This window comes from Pelodiscus sinensis, chromosome 5 (assembly GCF_052426305.1).
Source record: "Pelodiscus sinensis isolate ZL-2025 chromosome 5, ASM5242630v1, whole genome shotgun sequence".
In the NCBI taxonomy this organism is placed as follows: Eukaryota; Metazoa; Chordata; order Testudines; family Trionychidae; genus Pelodiscus; species Pelodiscus sinensis.
In genome coordinates, this window is record NC_143056.1 from 127,906,697 (window position 1) to 127,925,190 (window position 18,494).

Below are 18,494 nucleotides of genomic sequence, written 5' to 3' on the forward strand. Positions count from 1 at the left end.
CAGCGAAGTGGCAAAAATTGCAGATGATATAAACTTACTCAATAGTTTAGTCCAAAACTGACTGCAAAGTGTTACAAAGGGATCTCACAAAATGGAGCAATTGGGCAACACAGCAGCAGGTGGAATTCAATTTTGATAAATGCCAAGTAATGCACATGGAAAAATATAATCCCAACTATATACACAAAATGATGGGGTCTAAATTAGCTGTTACCACTCAATGATTCAAAGATCTCTTTTTTTGTGAATAGTTCCCTGAAAACATTGCCACTGAACATGGAGCAACTCTAAAAAGCTAATAGAATATCGGGAAAGAAATAGATAAGACAGAAAATCTCATTGCCTCTATAGTCATGGCATGTCCACATCTTAAATATTGCATGCAGATCTGGTTGCCCTATCTTAAAAAAAATACTGGATTTGGAAAAAGAACAGAAAAAAGGCAACAAATGATTACAGGTAAGAGAGCTTCCACAGGAGGAGAGACTAAAGGGATCAGGACTTTGCAGCTTGGAAAATAAATGACTAAAGTTGGGGGCTATGTATGTTAGATGTCTAGAAAATCATGAATGGTTGGGAAAAATTGAATAAGAAAATGTTATTTACTCCTTTATTAACATAACACAAGAAGCTCACCCAATGACTTTTATAGGCAGCAACTTTAAAACAAACAAAAGAAATAATTTTGTCACCATCAACCTGTGGAACTTTTTGCTAGGGGATGGTAGAAAGGCTCAAACTATAACAGGGTTTCAATAAGAACAAAATAAATTCAAGGAGGTCCATCAATTGCTTCTCTCTTTTTCTTCCTCCCCCCACCCCTGAAATAGTAAGAGCCCAGGCGTCCTGACAGACTCTCTCTCTCGCCACAGAGTTAGTAACAAAGTAAGAATATATATTACAATTTTAAGGCTAAGCAGTGTCCTTTAAGTGACTCGCCATAAGATGTCAGAATGTTAGTATTAGAGCTGAGCAGGTCTAATATTTATTAATTGTATTTCTTTTATATAGGCATTGCAGGGCTCTTGTCAGCTAATTGCTAAGTTATCTGCCAAAAAAACTAGGGTTTTCAAGTAGTTTCTGGCAAGAGGTGGTGGGTGGGTAGGTGGGTCAATCCCCCTCCCCCCCAACCACCATTTGCTGCTTGGCTTGTACTGAGCATGTTTAGTACCACTGCTGAAGTGACTCTCCTCTCTCCCATGGCTGCACGAATAGGTTGCCCTACTCCGCTGTAACTGTGGATAGTGAGGGGGCACAATTAAAAGGTCATAGTGTTATGCAGCAGGGTTCAAGGCAGGTACCAAAGGAGTGTTGGTTTCTAGTGCTACTTTTGCTGTCTTGTTTTACAATACTGTGCACTAGCAGATACAGACTACTATGAAATAGAGCGACGCCCAGTTGGGCGGACAGCTACTGCAGACCTTGGGGCACGGTGTGTGTGGAGGGGCGTCAGGCGTCAGAAGGGGTGGCGCCTTGGGTGAAAGGAGCAGGGCTGAGGGCAGTCAGTCCGTAGTGCCATCCAGAGTACGGCACACTCCCCCCTCCCAGGCGTCAGAGCTGTGCACAACAGCACTCTGGTGGCAATTCAAAGGGACTCGGGACTCCAGACGCTGCTGCTACAGTAGCAGGGGTGGCTGGGAGCTTTGGGCCCCAGGGCATTTGCCCCCTTTTGGCCCTCCGTTGGAGGGCCTGGCTACACACGAAGGAAACTGTGCATGCTTTGTACGTACATTAAGCGTCTTAAGAAAGTTGTCCTACTATTTGGCTAGCATTAGGGCCAACTTGTACGTTGCTGCTTCTGACACTTGAAAATCTTTTTATAAAAGATTCATATGCATCCTGCAGTTTTGTTGTGCACTCATCGCGACCTCAGAATAAAGGGCCACAATCTGCCTTGTGAATAATAAATGTAACCCTAACACAGCCCAAACCCTGCACAGTATCATGGTAACACTCACTGCTGCTATATACAGAATTGTGACCTCCAGAAAAGCCAGGCCCAGTTACTGCTGTCCTTGGCATTGGCGAGTGAGCTTTCGTTGCAGGAAAGCTTCCAAACTCACTTGTCTTTTTGCCATTGTGCAGAGCTAATAATGAGAACATTATTAAATCCAATCAGTTTTAACACAGGCTCTCCTTTAACCAACGTCTTTGGGAAGCTAGTAGAAAGCATAATCCAATCCCAGGGCCCAATGAACACATTCGCAAACGAAAAGACTGACACGTGAGACCAATTTTTAATCAGGAATCAGTTGGTTCTGTTATTAAGGTCTGAAAGTTTAGAAATAAATTCAGACTCCCACCTGGTGCTTCCCACTAAGCTTGCTCACCTTGCTCCCGCTCAAAGCCGGCTTTGGAGAAAACAGTGCCTGGGAGTACTTGAATGTTAGTGCCTTGGCCCCTGCGGCCTCTCCCACATCCTCACTGCCTCTGTAGCCCCCACTAAAACCCACATTCACCTCCCATCTCCCCTGGTTGGCTCCAACTCCTTCCCCAGCCCCCACCCGTCACCCTTGTCCTCACTGCCTCCTCTCCCCCAAATATCCCTCTCTCTCTAGTTGTCCCGCTCCCCCAGATGTCCAGCCAAGCCACATGACTCCTAGACCCCTCAGACTCTTACGAGCCCAACAGATTTGAATCCTGTATGTCAGTGGCTGAAGCATTATGGAGAGATTGCACTGCCCAACAGATGGGCAAAAGTTAAAGGAGTTTACAGATCTCAGGCCATTTCTCAGAAAGTATCTTTTTATCTTGAGACTGCAAGAGGTCTACAGTCAGGCTCACAAAAGCTGGACAGGGGCTCCCAACTGGGAAAAGCAGGGAATACGACAGGACAGGAATCAGGTGTACTAGCAAACGGGGAGGGGAGAGAGTGGCAAATTATTTGCCACTTTATGCTTTCTGGTGTAGCATTTTATTTCTCTTTTCATTTTAGTTTTTGTTACACTAGCATGCAGGGACAAACAATAACTAGCTGTATGATGCTGAGGCTTTCTGGAACAAGGTAATCCCATAGATCTTTTTGCAGCAGTTTAGAAAAAGAATAAAATCTACAAGGCCAATTTTACCCTCTGGTGTAGTTTCACTGGAGGCAGTGGATTTACAACCGATATATTGGCATTGGAAAAGGTTCAAAAAAGGGCAACAAAATGATTAGGGGTTTGGAATGGGTGCCATATGAAGAGAGATTAAAAAGACTGGGACTTTTCAGATGAGAAAGGAGGTGACTAAGGGGAGATATGAGAGAGGTCTATAAAATCATGACAGATATGGAGAAAGTGAATAAAGAAAAATTATTTACTTGTTCCCATAACATTAGAACTAAGGGATCACCAAATGAAATGAATAGGTAGCAGGTTTAAAACAAACAAAAGGAAGTTTTTCTTCACACAGTGCACAGTCAACCTGTGGAACTCCTTGCCAGAGGATGTAATGAAGACCAGGACTTTAACAGAGTTCAAAAAAGAACTAGATAAATTCATGGAGGTTAGGTCTTTCAATACTTATTAGCCAGAATGGGTAGGAATGGTGTCCCTCGCCTCTGTTTGTCAGCGGCTGGAAATGGATGACAGGGAAGGGATCACCTGATGATTACCTGTTTCTTGTTCACTCTCTTTGGGGCATCTCCATTGTCAGCAGACAAGACACCGGGCTAGATGGACCTTTGGTCTGACCCAGTATGGCTGTTCTTATGTCAACAGGAGTAAGCTGTGTTTTACATTCACACACCCAGCGTCTCATTCTTTATACTGAGAGTATCTCTCTCCTTTAAACCAGGTTAAGCAGTCTTTCTTTTCTATATTCCCACCATAATCACACACACTGCAATTAGTTTTAATATAATTTGTGACCCAACACCAGCCAACTTGATTACAATGAGCAAATTGTGGCTCCATCAGCTGAATATTCAACAAACCTAAGCAAAGCAGGAGCAAATTGTGCTTATATAGGCACACCCAGGGTCTCTCCCCATTTCCAGCTGACTGTAAAGGGCACATTCCTTCAGACCTGCTTACATGAGAAATATGGTGGGGTGGCTCCAACCAGTGCTCTTGGTTAGTTTTCAAAAGGAAGCCCTGGATATTTGACCCGACAGTTGTTGCTGCAGACACCAGTCCCCAGACCAGGTTGCGCACCCAGATCCCTTTGGCTTTTAGCCCTTCAGAGGTTACACACAAAGCCAACACTTTCTGGGAACATACAGCCCCTTTTCAGGGAAAATTTCATTTGAAAAACAGGAAACTTGTGTGGCCCTAGCTGTGATTCTGCCACTCCCATCATGCACATGGTCCCAGCCGTGCCAGGAAGCAAGGCCGTGAAACACTCAAAGACAGTGTTTCTTAAACTGTGTTCCGGCAGTCAGAGGTGTGCCACGGAGAACAACAGAGTTCAAAATCCTTGGTATTACTCAAAAATAAAAAAAATGTTTGGTGTTTCGTGGTCTTAAAAGGTTTAAGAAACACTGCTCAAAGGTGTCTGTAGCAATCAGTTTAATTGCAGCTGGGATCACAAAGCATGAAATGGTTCCTACTATCAGCCAATGACAGTGCGTGGAGTTAAGGGAATGTGGGTGCCTTGGCTGATTGGTGCTGAATTGAACAGGTCTGGATTGCTTTTGGGTGTAACCTCAGGTAAGGAGTCCTGGGGGACAGTGAAGTTTGGTTTGAGGATGATGAGCATCCCCGGGTCATATTTAACCCTTGAGTTACTGAGACAGACTTGACCTTGAGGCCCAGCACACCCCTCTCAAGGAGATGTTACTTACTGGAGACCAATTTTGCACGGCCCCTTCCCACCCTGTTTAAAACTGTGGTATCTGTATCATCTAGGGGATCAGGATAGATCTGATGAGTGCAGGCTGCCCCAGGCAGAGATGTGATGGGGGAGTATAGAGGGAGATCGGAGATGTCTCACAGAGGCTGATACATCTGGAGAATAGTTAGATGTAATATGGGGAGCAGGCTACCCCAGGGAATGCAAGGGAGGAGAAGCAGAGCAAATGCAGGTGAATACTTAGCTTGATTGGATGGAAGATCATTGAGCTGTGGCTGGGGTGTCTGGCAGAGGAAGTGGGGTGGGGCAATGCAGGGGAAGTGGGATGGGGTGCTGTGTGTATGGGCTGGGGGGGTAGCTTCTACCAAGGAGGGCAGGTTACGAACCTCAGAAGAGTAGCAGATCCCCCGTGGGGCTGTAGCTGGGAGATGTTACTGGTTCCACTGGGTGTAATACTGGTCCCCAGGTTCTTCCACCCCCTGCCCTGGGTTTCCCTGAGCCCCTTAATGGCTAGGCTGGGGACTCACGCGGGGGTTGTGGCTGGTCCTGGCTTGGGGGTTAGCGTGGGGGTTCTGTACAGCGCTGCGTTGTGGAGGATGAAGTGGCACAAGTTGGGCTGGCGGTGGAAGCCTTGCCGCTCTTGCAGCCTTTGCATGGTGTAGTTGTCCACGGCCACGTGGCCGTAGCTGGGATAGCCTAGTGCATGGAGCCGCTTGGCTAATACATTATTCAGCACCCCGTTGTAACCGCGCCCCCGGTGCTGGGGCACAGTGACGCTACGACCCATGGCTCCATACGTGTCTGAAATACTCCAGCTGACCAGCTGGCCAGCAGAGTCTAGGAGGCAGAAGTTCGGGAAGTGGCGGATCAGGCTGTCCATGAACCTCCTGCTGTACTTGTTCCCCCCATAGGGCCAGTTCTCGTTCATCACGTCGAGGTGGGAGACATCCAGGGTTGAGAGCCTCATGTTCGGATCCAGCCTGGTGGGGCAGAGAGCAGCAGGACCAAACTCCAAGTTTTAGGGCCCAGGAGTCAGGCCTCAATAGGGATATTTTAAAAAGATGCTGCGATTGTGGGTCTTCCTGGGTCGCTGAACACCCCTGACCCCTGGGTGTGACAATCAGTGTTGCCAACACTCCCAGGGCGGATCTCCTGCCCAGCAATTCATTCTGCCTCATCAGTTCTCTCTACATCCAGGGGCCTGCCAACTCTGTTCCCAGCTTCCCTTCTGCACCTGCTGGGGTCCTTCTGGCCCCCATTAGGTGCAGAAGGGAGGAAAATATCTGACTATAGCAACTCTGATTGGCTGCCTCTCTCAGAGGACTTACAGGGAAGAGCAGCCAATCAGAGTGGGGAGGCCTTTCAAGGCAGGGGGAATTTCCGTAAAAGTTCCAGCCAAACTCCAGGGACTCAGGAGAGTGACATGCTAACACCAAGTAGAGGGGGAATTGGCTGGCTCTGCAGGGTGGGGAATGGGACATGGAGACCATTCCTCATTAACCTGCACTGGGGCAGCTCTGCCTAATGTCCCCTGTGCCAGGTGGAACATGGTGCAGGGATGGGGGGGGGGGGCTCAGCCCCTTGCTGCCCAAACCCTGCCAGGCTGATGGCTAATGGCAGGATTGCCCTTCCCTAGGGGCTGCGTGTGGGGCCCCACTGGTGGCACAGATGCCATTTGGTTCTGGGTTTCTGGGGAGAGCTCGGGCTCCTGGGCAGCAGCTGAACAGGGCTCTCCCTCCCCTGCAGTTCCTGGGCTGAGGCTGGGTTCACTACCAACCCCACAGGGATTGTGCACAACAGCCAGCCAGAGACTGGACATCCCAGCATCATATTGGCCAGTGGCCCCGCCTCTCAAGCTGCTCCCTGCTCCACCACTCCCCTCCACCGTGGGGCCCTGCGGCGCAGGCAGACACTGACCGGATCTCGGGTATGGAGCTGGGATCCGGGTGGAAGTAAGCGAAATAGCGGAACACTTCCAGCTTGACCCCCTTGTCCTTGGCAATGTCCCTGGAGGCTTCGTACAGCCCGTCACGGAGCCCTGCAGGAGGCAGCCATGGGCTGTGAGCCATGGGGACAGGGAGTGAAGGGTGATGAGAAAAGGGCCCATGTATGTGGGGAGCCCAGCCTGGTACAGGGGCCAGGTGGGGCAGGAGTTTGAGCTTCCAAACTCACCAGACCGCAGCCCAGCTCTGGCAAGGGGCTGCCCCATAGGGCTCCTGAGAGCATCCTTGCAACCTAGGGGGAGCGGAGGAGTTTGGGGCTGGTACTGTAGGGTGAGATCCGGGTGTTTAGCCCTGATAGGACAGATACTCAATTGCTGGGAGTTCTCCCCAGTGCTGTGGACTCCACATTACCATGGATACAGAAGGCGTGATCCCAGTTGACAGCCCTGCTCAGCAGCTCCCGGTAGGCACCCAGGTCCCGGTAGTATCCTGCATACATGCTGGTGTAGAAGTCAGAGCTGTCCAATGCCACCTGCTAGGGAGACATGGAGCCAAGTGGGAACTTCCGAGACTGATCCCCGACCCCCGGACCCAGCCTGTCTTTCACCCTGGGGTTCCTCTGCGCAGGGTTTCTCAGCCTGTGAGCTGAGACCCAAGAATGAGTTGCCAGAATGTTTCAAAGGGTCAGCTGCCATCTGCTGTCCCATGGCACTGGATGGACTTGCCTTCCTACTCCAGGCACTGCAAGGTCGGGAGTCCCAGCACCACTCAGGTTTGGCTAGCTCGGCGGCCGTAGTGATGGCAGTCTGGGCAGATCAACTCTGAGTGAGAGGCACGGTGTCAGGTCATGATGGGGGTGGGACCAAATCCATGCAGTGCTGCAGCTCCGGAGTTTGCAATGGCCAGAATGAAGAGCCAATACAGCCAGTAGTGGGCCTGGCAGACTCATCAGGCCCCTGGTCAATGTGGGGAGGTCCTGACCCCATACTGCTTGGAAGGGGCGGGGTTTAAGGCAGAAGGGGCAGGGCTGGGGCTAATGCAGTGGGGGGGAATACTTTTTGATGAGGGGCCACTCCAAGATTTTGATAAGTGGTCAAGGGCCGTGCTTTTCAGCGGAGAGGGTGTGGGGTCCGGGATGGAGGAGTTATGACCTGGGACAAGGGATTGGGCTGCAGGGTCTGGTAAGGAATATGGGAGCAGGACAGGATTCTGGCTTGGGGATGGGATGCAGAAAGGGATTGTGACAGACCCCCGCCATGCTTTATGAAATGGAATTATGGACTTGAATATGCATAACTCAAAGGTGCTTTGAGCTAATTATTTCATGTAACCCATCGATCTTCATGTCATGCTCTAGTTCTGTTTATCTTACTTTGATGTATGTATCATGTGTGTGTGTAAAGTTAGACATATGGGGCTGCGTCTGGACTGGCCGCTTGAATTTCCGCAAGAACACGGACGATCTCATATAAGATTGTCAGTGTTCTTGTGGAAATACTACGCTGCTCCAGTTCGGGCAAAAGCCCTCTTGCGCAAATGCTTTTGCGCAAGAGGGCCAGTGTAGACAACGCAGTATTGTTCTGTGCAAAAAAGCCCTGATCGCAAAAATGGTGATCGGGGCTTTCTTGCGCAAAACCGCGTCTAGATTGGCATGGACGCTTTTCTGCAAAAAGTGCTTTTGCGGAAGAGCGTCCGTGCCAATCTAGACACTCTTTTCTGCAAATGCTTTTAACGGAAAAACTTTTCCGTTAAAAGCATTTGTGGAAAATCATGCCAGTCTAGACGCAGCCATGGCGTGGGGAATACTTTGTGGGTTTTAAATGTGTGAATAAGAGACATGGAGGGTGTTACTCTCAATGTCTTGATGAGCAACTTTTAACAATCTCTTTTGTCCTTAAGTCTGAGCAGTGGTTGGTAGGGAGTGGCCTCAATTCTTTAAAAAAGAACAGGGGCCTGGGTCTTTTGGCTGGGCTGGAGACAACCCTGGTTTGGAGGGGCAGCTGGAAAAGAGGTTTTAGGGTGAGTTTGAAAAGTTTGTACTGAGGTTTTCAGTGGAGAATTAGCCAAGCGGTTTTGTTTCTTTTGATTTGTAACCTACTTTGCTCTGCCTGGTCTCACTTATTACCACTTAAATCCTACTGCTTGTACTTAATAAAATCACTTTTATTTTCTATCAAACCCAGTGTAAATAATTGTTACCTGGAGGGGCAACCAGTGTCCACATTCCCCCTTTCATTGCTAAAGCTTACCTAGGTAATTCATTGGGGGGGGGGGGTTGGTCCCATTTGGGGAGTGGTATCCCAGGAAGCTGGGCCCAAAATTGCACCCTTCTTGGACCTGGAGAGGTTCAGTGTCTGTTCTGCTTCTCGGGGGTCAGGGGGAGTAGGGTTACCAGATGATTTCAAACAAATACCAGACACACTTGATCTCAGATGGGGGGGGGGGGGAGATGGCCAGGAGGAGGTCAGGGGGAGTGGGGCTGGCCAGGGGAGATTGGGGGAAGAGTGGGGAAGAACTGGCCAGCAGGAAACAGGGCTGGCTGGGGGGAGCGGGGCTGGCTGGGAGGGGGTCGGGGGAGCAGGGCTAGCGGGGGGGGGGGGGGAACTGGCTGGTGGAGAGTGGGGTTGGTCTGGATGCTGCCCATCCCATGCACGGTCCCGGCAGGGCGCACAGGCAAGTCCGGCCCTGGGGACTCCATCCTGCCCCAGCCCTGCCCCCACCCTCTTCCTCTCTACTGCGTAGTTGCGTTTTGCCTGGCTGGTAGACATGCTCACGCAATGTGAGCATGTTTACCAGCCAGGCAGTATGCACCTACGTACTGATACTGATGATAATAATAAAACGTACTTAATTAGAAAATACTGGACATTTATATGTCCAGTATTTTCTCAATTTGTTTCCCGGACAGAAAGCTCAAATACCGGAGTGTCTGGTTCAAAACCAGACACCTGGCAACCCTAGGGGGGAGGGGGCAGCGATCTCAGCTCAGGACCTCCGCTGGGGGAGACCAACGGAGCTGGCTCCGCAGGATCACGCAGTGAAAAGCCCCAGGGTGCAGGAAGGTGAGCGGCAGTGGTCATGTCTGCACTCCAGGAGGCACCCGCAAGGGGTCTTCTGTGACCTCACCCCATCGCAGGGATGCAGGGTCGGGGGGGAGGGGAGTTGTGACCTGAGGGAAGAGGGTGCAGAGGGTTTGGGTGGTAACCTAGGGCAGGAGATCGGGGTGCAGGAGAGGATTCTGGCCTGGGGAAAGATGTAGGAGGGGGTGCAGGAGGTAGTTGAGAGGGGGAATGGGGTGCCAAATACAGACTCTGGCTGGGAGGCACTTCCCTAAGCATTTCCAGACCAGCAGCGCTCTCAGAAAGGCTCCCCCCGTCCCCCCAGCAGCCCCAGAGCTGGCTGGCTGGCTGTGCCTGTGACTCTCTGTGCTGTGGGGAGGAGTAGGGAGAAACTTTCCATGCTCCCCCTGCTCCCAGCAAAATCTCTCAGCTTCCATTGGCTAGTTTCTGGCCAACGGGAGTTGAGAGATTATGCTGGGGGGCAGGAGGAGCCCCGTGAAACCTTTTCCTCCCTCCCTGTACCAGTGCTAGTGGCACTGCTTCCTGGCCAAATCAAAAGGCTTGGCAGGCCAGATTCAGCCCATGGACCTGATCTTGCCTGCCCCTGAGCTAGCCTCTCCCAGGCAGCCCTCAGTGTTACCAGGAGCGGGCCATACTGTGCTCCCACAGTGATTTAAAAGGCCCAGGCCTCCGGCTACTGCTGCAGGAGAGCTGGGCCCTTTTGTACTGCGGGGCCCCAGGGCAACTGGCGCCTTTATCCCCTTGTCAACAGGTTGCCCGCCAGCCTCACAGCGCTGGAGCTGCCATTGTGGGGCGAATGCAGGGCAGGACCAAATCTCCTGTGTGGGGGGGAGGCAAAATCTGACAGAAACCTCCCAAGGCCTCCACCCCAGACAATTGACTGAGTCCTGATAGGCCATAAAGAGTTACAAATGGGTCCTGAACTCGAAAACATTGAAAACCACGGCTCTGGATGGGAAAGATCCTAATCCCTGCCTCAGCCTCGTCGCCACATGATGGGAAGAAAATGTCACTCGCCAGCACCCGAGAGAGCCAGGCCCCCCCAGGCGCAGCACGGGGGGCTGTGGGGTGGCACCTCTTTGCGTGGCCCGGTGAGGATGGCTTTGAAGTCTGGCCATGAATCCACCAGCACCTCTTGTGCGACCGGGTTCCCGCGATTTATGGTCCTGACAGCACCGTAGACCTGCCAGAGACAAGAAGGAGTTGGGTGGGTCAGAGGCAGGGGTGCAGCAGCAATTCCAGCTCTCACCCCTATCAGGAGCCTGCGGATCAGTGCTAGATTTATGCACAAGATAAGTAAACTACAGGTTAGGGCCTTAGATTATGAGGGGCCTCTAAATTAAAAAACAAAACTAAACTAAATTTCATTTTTTGGTAATGCTATGGGGCCTCTTAAACTTGCCATAGTTTATGGCCTCAGCATGTCTTAATCTAGCCCTACTCCCGATATTTATGGGGGGGGCCTTTATTATGATCTTCTGCTCATTGGAAGTTTTCTGCCACCTTCAAAAGGGCCACCTTCTCATGTCAGCCCCTTTAGCAGCTTCTCCCGGTCTCCCTGGTCTGCTGGGGGGGGTCCAGCAAAGCCGCTGGACCCCCCCCCCAGCAGACCGGGAGCAAAGCCGCCCAGGCGGCGGGACCCCCGCCGCCTGGGAGGCTTTGCTCCTGTCCCCCTCCTCATTAGGATCCTGTCCCTCTCCTGCAGGGAGACGGGGAGCAAAACCTTGGAGCACGCCCGCAGCGGGACAGCCCAGGCATGCCTGGACTGTCCCGCTGCCCGTGTGCTCTGCGGCTTTGCTCCGCGTCTCCCAGGTCAGCAGACCAGGGAGACGGAGCAAAGCCGTGGAGGACTTGGGCAGTCCCGCCACCCCCGTCTCCCTGGTCTGCTGCGGGGGGGGGGGGTACAACTAGTGCCCCCCCAGCAGACCAGGCTTTTCCTGCCTACCCCTGGGGTAGAGCAGCTGGGGGCTGCCGGGTTGGTCCCGCAGCGCCGCTCTGGACCAACCCAGCAGCACCCCAGCTGCTCTGCCCCAGGCGTCCCCAACTCAGCCGCTGCTGAAACTGACCAGCGCTGACTACAGGAAGCCCGAGGCAGAGTTGCTCTGCCCCAGGCTTCCTGGAATCAGCCGCTGATCAGTTTCAGCAGCAGCTGACTTGGGGACGCCTGGGTTTCTTAAGTTGAATCTGTATGTAAGTCAGAACTGGCGTCCAGATTCAGCCACGGTTGAAACTGATCAGATTCAGCAGCGGCTGACGCCAGTTCCGACTTACATACAGATTCAACTTAAGAACAAACCTACAGTCCCTATCTTGTACGTAACCCGGGGACTGCCTGTAACACCACAGGCTGCCCTTAGTCGATGGTCACGGCCCCACAACAATTTCAGGGGGCCAAGCTCAGGAAAGCCAGTTGCCCAGGTTTTGGGGAACAAAGAGTAAGGGGGGAGGGGAATGTGGGGAGCAGCAAAGAGAAGGGATTTGTGGGGGGGGGGTGCACTAGGGATCAGTGTGCGGGGCAGAGAGTGTGCAAGGATTTGGAGGGGTAAGTGTTAACAGGAGACATGGGGCAGGACATATGGAGGATAGAGCTGGGGGGGGGCATCCTTCCCCCCACCTTGCCTTTGCTCTCCTGGTTTTGAGGTCTGACCCCTGAATTGTACCACGAGTGCAGGTGGGGGTGGATGGAGGGAGGGGAGAACAAAGAGGGCGGTGACCCCCCTCCCCCCGACACTTGAGTCACGTAATGAGCACAGACCCGTAGAAGACCCCAGAGTGACCCAGCTCTCTGATTGGCTGGCACAAAGCCAGTCCATGCAGTGAGTATCTGGCACAGAGCCCGCCTGTGCTGTAATTGGCTGATATGGAGCCAACTGCCCTGTGATTGGCTGGGGCGGTCCCACCGGGTATGCTGGGTGAGCAGCCAGAATGGTTGCTAGATTTGGACTTTGGCAGACACGAGGGTGAGGGAGGAGCTGGTGGCTGGGAGAAGAGCCAGTGCTGGAGGGGAGGGCGGTATGCTCCCCCTTCATCATGCTCCCCCTTCATCCACCACATGGGACAGAAGCACCTACCACTCCCTTCTTGGTCTCAAATCCATCTCCTGAGCGTGTGCGTGTGGGGAGGAGTGGGGGGCTTTCTGCTGCTCCTGCCCCATTTGAGGGTGTTCAGTCCTGTCCTGGGGGTATGGGCAGTGGGGCTAGGCATAGCCATGTCACCTGCAATGTCTCAGGTAGGCGTCTCCTCAGTGTCACCTCCAGTTGATGCAGCTTGGAGGAGCAGTTCAGGAGCAGCATCTCTGGTTGGACGGGCCCTGGCAGCTTCCAGGGGGCGTGGTGGGGAGGTACCTGGAGGAGGGGAGGAGAGAATCCCATCCGTTATGTGCGTCCATCCCCCCACCCCCAAGTAACCAGAAGCAGGCAGGGTGTTTGTAACCTCTCATCCCCGCAACAATAAACCTATGATGATACACCAGTCTGGGTACAGCTCCTATGTTCCTCAGAGCCCTACAATAACAATCCCTGCCTTTGGCCCCAGCCATGCCGGAGGAGGTCTGTGTAGGCCCAGGGTTACCCAATTAGTTCCCACTCACCTGGGCAGCCTCTGTGCCAGAGTAAGAAGCAGTCCTGGGGAGGAGGAGGGAACAGGGTGCCTATGGGGCAGTGAGGTCCCTGCCTGGCAGCATCTGGTCCTTTCCCTCGTGAGCTGTTCCAGCCTCTTATACTTGAGCTAATGAACCATTAACAGAGTCTGTGCCTGTCCAGGAGCCAGGGACGTATGTGTGAAGTCACATGGTACCATTGGGTTCCTTCAATGGGGTGGGGGCAAGACAATTTCTTACAGCCAGTGGAATAAAATTCTGAAGAAACATGAGGACGGCCAGGAGTGAGGCACAGGCAACCAGCTTTGCTGTTTCTCCTCCATCCCAACCCACATCCCCTATTGTCCAGGCCCCGGGCTTTTGCACAGCAGCTCTGCTAACTGTCTCTGAGCCTTCACCCTGGCTGCATCCTGGCCTCTGGTCTGTGTCTCCCCCAGCCTTGTCCCCTACCCTCTCTGACTGTTTTGCCCATGCTGTGGCTGGGATTTCAAATGGGTCTGGCCTATGACGAGCTGGAATCCCTTGGGGATGGGGTGTCGTGGTTTGTTACCCACGAGGAGCAAGGCAGTCAGGATCCACAGTGACCCAGCATCACATGTGTTACTTCGCTGGAATCCAGCATCAAAGAGTAAGAGCTGAAGGAAGGAAGGGACCATAGCTTGGCTGGTGAATTGTGGCTTGGACAGTGTGGCCTAGGTTTGAACCCTCATGTCTCTGGGCTTAGAGCCTTCCTGTGCTGGGGCCAGCAGGATTACAAGTACTACTCAGGTTAGAAACGCAGGCCGGTTTCCAGGGTTCCCTGTAAGCTGTGTGGCAGCATAGCCCAGTCAGGGGCTCAGGACTCCATACACATAGCAGCCTGACTGGGTGGGGCTTCTGGGACTAGTGACCCTCAGCACGGGGGAGGGGAGAAGGGGCTGGTGATGCCACCCTCAGGCCTGAAGCCGTGGAGGGAGGCAGAGCTACCAGCTCTCTGATAGGCTGACATGGAGCCAGCTGGCTACGCTGGGTGAGCAGCAGGAATTGGTGCTGGGTTTGGACTTTGGAAGACACAAGGGTTGAGTGAGGTGGGGGCAGCCTGTGCTTGTCGGGACAGACCCGCCCCCTCCATGTTATCCACTGGGCTTGTGCCTACCCAAAGCCAACCATCCCCCCCCCCCCCATCCATGGGGAGAGAACATTCTGCCCCGCTTCCACCCCCGTTCCAGGAAGTGGCAGATGGGGGGAAAGACAGGTCCATGTTACTGGCAACATCTTGACCAGGCTCCTCCGTAGTTTCCCCTCCAGCAAACAGGGCCGACAGCCACTGCAGGCCCCAGGGCAAGATGAGGGGGCGGTATTTCAGGAAAAGGTGTTTATACTGATTGCTGAGTAAAACAAGCCATGATATAGCTGTGAAGCAAGGGCAAAGTAACAGACCTCTTTGAGCCTGAATCAATTGTAAGACCCCAGTGTGAAACTCAAGTTCTAACAATACATCCAGCAAAGTTTAACTTTGGACATTGGCAAATCTCCAAGGAGTGGAAGGGCTGCCTGTGATGGACCGGGCCGTGTCTGGGCACAGCTGAGGGCATCCGCTCAGGGCGAATTGCTCAAATCCGGGGCTCCTTACAGCTCGCAGACTGGTGACCTCTCCAAACAGGCCACAAACCAGTCCCACAGAGCGCTTCAGCAACCTGCCTGAAGCCTCACGAGCAAAACCCCTCCGACACCCCAGCAATATCCGTGCCCCAGATGGTCCCGGGCCTCATACACAGGTGGGGGGTCCTAGCACCCAATCCCACCTACCCCGGACAAGTTCTGTCCGGTTCCAAGAAACCAGCCACAGATCCCTGGTCAATTTACCCTCTGGACCTTACCCACAAATCACGCTGGGCCAAATCTTTAGCATCTAACAACTAAAGGTTTATTAACACAAGAAAGAAAAGCATGAGAGTAAGGTTGTTAAAGAATAGTACGTTACATGCACCGAATCTCCCAGTTCTCGATGCAGGCTCTAGCAGAGATGTTGCAGCTGCTGGTTCAAAAGTTCTTATTGCACATCCTAAGATCAGGATGGGTCCACAGGTCTTTCGGGCCCTTCAATCCCTGCAATGCTGCCTCTGGGATGAAGTGCTGAGCTGAAGACAAAATGGCATTGACCACATGGCCTCCTTATACCTCCTTCCTGGGCTCTTCTTGTATGCAGCAGGTCACCTGGTCAGAGGCCAATCTCTGTGTTTCCTGCTGGCTGCTCTCAGGTGACAGCCCCCATTCTTTGGGTGTGTCCTTGGCCCATCAAGTGCCGTTGTCCTACAGGGCCTCGCTAATCAGCCTGTCCATAGCCATGCTTAACCACATTCAGAGAAATATTCAGCTTCCACACAGATTACAGATTCCTACCTACACACACAGACATTATACACTCACATAAATAGCGTACACAGGATCAGCAAACAATAAGCTCCCATTCAATACCCCACATGGCTCCCTTTTATACCAATTTCTGGGGCCAACACCCCCACCTAGGGGTGCAGCAGCGATCTGGCTGTTTCCCTCCAATTCGGTAATGTGACACTGCCTGTGGAAGAAATTTTGTGAAAGAGCCAAGGTTTTCTCACAGCATGAGGGGGATGTGCAAAAGAGGTCAAGCACTACATCAGACTACATGACTCTCAACCTTTCAGGGGGAGATCTAGAAAGACTACTCACTCTCAGGTGCGTCTGCACTGCACTCATAGCTCGAAATAAGCTATGCAATTTGAGCTACACAAATTACATACCTTATTTCTATCTAATTTAGAAATAGCTTATTTTCAAATTAGGCGCTGGCTACACAGCACTTATTTTAAAATAAATCGTTCTTCCAAAAAGTCCCTCACTCCTTGTGAAAGGAGGTTTACAGGGATGTCAGAATAGTGAACCACTATATTTTGAAATAACAGGCACACTGAAAAGACATGGAATTGCTATTTTGGGATATCTCTGGTATCCCAAAATAGCACTGTAGTGTAGATGTAGCCTTAGATGGAAGATGTGACATCATTTTCAGGAGCTGGCTGCAAGTGGCATCATTACAGAGTCCTATGGCCCATAGGCCTCATCCATTGTAGTGGTCTGTAAAAAGAATGGGAAAATTAGGATGTGTATTGACTACTGTACCCTAAACAGCTGTACTGTGCTTGACCAGTACCCTGTGCCTCAAGTGCAAGATGCCTTAGACTGTTTGCTGGGAAGCCAGCAGTTCTCAGTATTGGATCTTCAAAGTGGACGTAACCCCCTAAACACACCAACCCCCCGGGTTCCAACACCCTGCCCTGGGTCACTTCCTACCTCCCCCACCGTGCCGCCGTGCCGACTGGGTCCCGAGGGTCTGCACAGACAGGGTCCGAGGTGCCTCTGTCCTGGCGTCCTCCTTCCGGCTGCGCGCCTTCCTCTCTCCTGCTTTGGCGGTGACGCTTCTTTTAAGCATCCCGCCGCAATGACGTCCTCCATAGCGGGGCGGGAACGCCCCCTCTTCTGGGGATGGTTGCCTCACTGGGGCGCCTGCGCGGGTCGGCGCCACGGGGCAGTGTCAGCGCCCCGGCGTTCCTGCACGGCCGTGGAAGCAGCGGTGCAGCCAGGCGCAGCTGATCGGGTCCCCCGCTCGGCCCCGCCCGCGGCAGAACAAGCCGCGCAGGGCAGGAGCCGGCGCGGAGCTGCCGCTTCTCCCCAGCATGCCGGGGACGGCGCCCGGTTAGTGCGGGGCGCGGGGGCTGCCCTGTCACAGGTGGGCAAACCCCAAAGTGCTGTCTATGGAGTGCCATGAGTTGCACCTTTAAGGACGCAATGGCTAGAGCCCTCTGTTTCAGGTAAAGCACCTACTCGAGGATCTGATGAAGAGGTGCTGCATACGGGTCGATCTGATTAGCAGAGCACCATGAGGCGAGCCTTTGCTGTTTAGAGAGGTAAGTAGCTTGGGTAGTATCCCTTCTACTGTGAATCAAGATGTCTTTAACCTGAACCAAGCAGAAATCTTTGGATGCACGCAACCAGCTAGGAACCATGCGGTTAGGTGCAGGGGCTGGGGCTGTAGGAGGAAGCCTTGGTTCTGGGTCAGAGTGATGTGGCACCGGGCTCCAAGCAAGTGGAGTCCACGGTGCCCTGCACTTCTTGGCCTCCGGAGGAGGCGCTCAGTGGCGAGTGTGCCACCGGGAGTCTGGAGAAGGGGACACCTGTGCGGCACCCTGGTGATCTTGCCCGGCCTGTTCCGGGGTCATCAGGGGCCGGGCGGAGGCTGGCCCGGGGGCAACGTTAGACAATGTCATCAGCCCGCACGGGGAGGGGCCTAATGTGGCCGCATCTGGCGGCCATTTAAAATGGCACCCGAGCCCCCACCAACGGGGGAGGAGAGCCGGGGAGCACCTAGAGAGGACGGGCAGAGAGCTGGGGGAGAGTACGGAGAGTACTGGAGGAAAGCCGGGGGAGAGCTGGAGGAGAGCACTGGCAGAGAGAGGCACGAAGGACCCGAGACAGATCAGGCCGAGCCGACGACCATCGCGGGAAGGAGGAAGTGGCACAGGACGGAGATGGGAGAAGGTGCAACTCCCTCCCCGAGGGTTGGTGAGTTACGGGGAGCACCCCACCAACCAGACAGTGATCCACGTCGCTGCCTTTAGGGTCCTGGGCCGGGACCTGGAGTGTTGGCAGGCCTGAGTCCCCCTCCTTCTCTGCAGAGCAGTAGGCCAAGAGAGCCCCACTGAACGGGGGCAGATCGAAAAGTACCATGGGAAAATAGCAAGTCAAGGGGAGTGGGAAAGGGGGGAGCATTGGATTTAGGGGAAAAGGTTAAGGGTCATTGACAGGCCACCCCTGATGATGACAGGGATGTAAGCCTGAGGGGGAGTCCCAGCATAACAGTCAGAAAGTCTTGGGAAGGACATGTGGGGGCCACAGAGACATTCGGTGGTGAAAAGGGAACTAAGGCTGGTGGGACCAGGCAAGCGCTAGGAGGATCAGCCTGGCTCTGTGTTGATTTTCTCGCGTTCTCTGGGTCTAAGTACAATGAGGGGAAATTCATACAGAAGGAGGCTCCCCCAGTTGAGAAGAAAGGCATCCCTGAGTAATCCCCAACCAATGCCA

The 18,494-nt window shown here is 53.0% G+C and overlaps 1 protein-coding gene across 2 annotated transcripts; it reads right to left on the reverse strand.

Moving 5' to 3' along the window:
• Window positions 1-3,283: 3,283 nt before the first annotated feature.
• On the reverse strand, window positions 3,284-13,540 carry LOC102462312 (glycine N-acyltransferase-like protein 3). 2 transcript variants are annotated; one of them, XM_006112959.5, is made up of 6 exons: window positions 13,386-13,540; window positions 13,012-13,140; window positions 10,872-10,979; window positions 7,128-7,251; window positions 6,691-6,811; window positions 3,284-5,753 (listed from the first exon to the last, which is right to left on the reverse strand). In XM_006112959.5, exons 2-6 carry the CDS (start codon window positions 13,087-13,089, stop codon window positions 5,297-5,299), a joined length of 888 nt encoding a protein of 295 aa, XP_006113021.1. In that variant the 5' UTR covers window positions 13,090-13,140; window positions 13,386-13,540; the 3' UTR covers window positions 3,284-5,296. The 2 variants fall into 2 exon arrangements, with proteins under 2 accessions (XP_006113021.1, XP_006113022.1); XM_006112960.5 differs by lacking the exon at window positions 13,386-13,540 and having other exon boundaries at window positions 7,128-7,248; window positions 13,012-13,104.
• Between the last annotated feature and the right edge of the window lie 4,954 nt (window positions 13,541-18,494).

Excerpts from the sequence above, each read along its gene's own strand:
- LOC102462312 (XM_006112959.5), bottom strand. The coding sequence starts at position 13,089 with ATGCTGCTCCTGAACTGCTCCTCCAAGCTGCATCAACTGGAGGTGACA. Across the intron at positions 6,812-7,127 it reads TCACGCCTTCTGTATCCATG|GGCTCCGTGACGGGCTGTAC; the intron begins GTAATGTGGAGT and ends TGCCTCCTGCAG. Across the intron at positions 5,754-6,690 it reads AGCTCCATACCCGAGATCCG|GCTGGATCCGAACATGAGGC; the intron begins GTCAGTGTCTGC and ends CTGCCCCACCAG.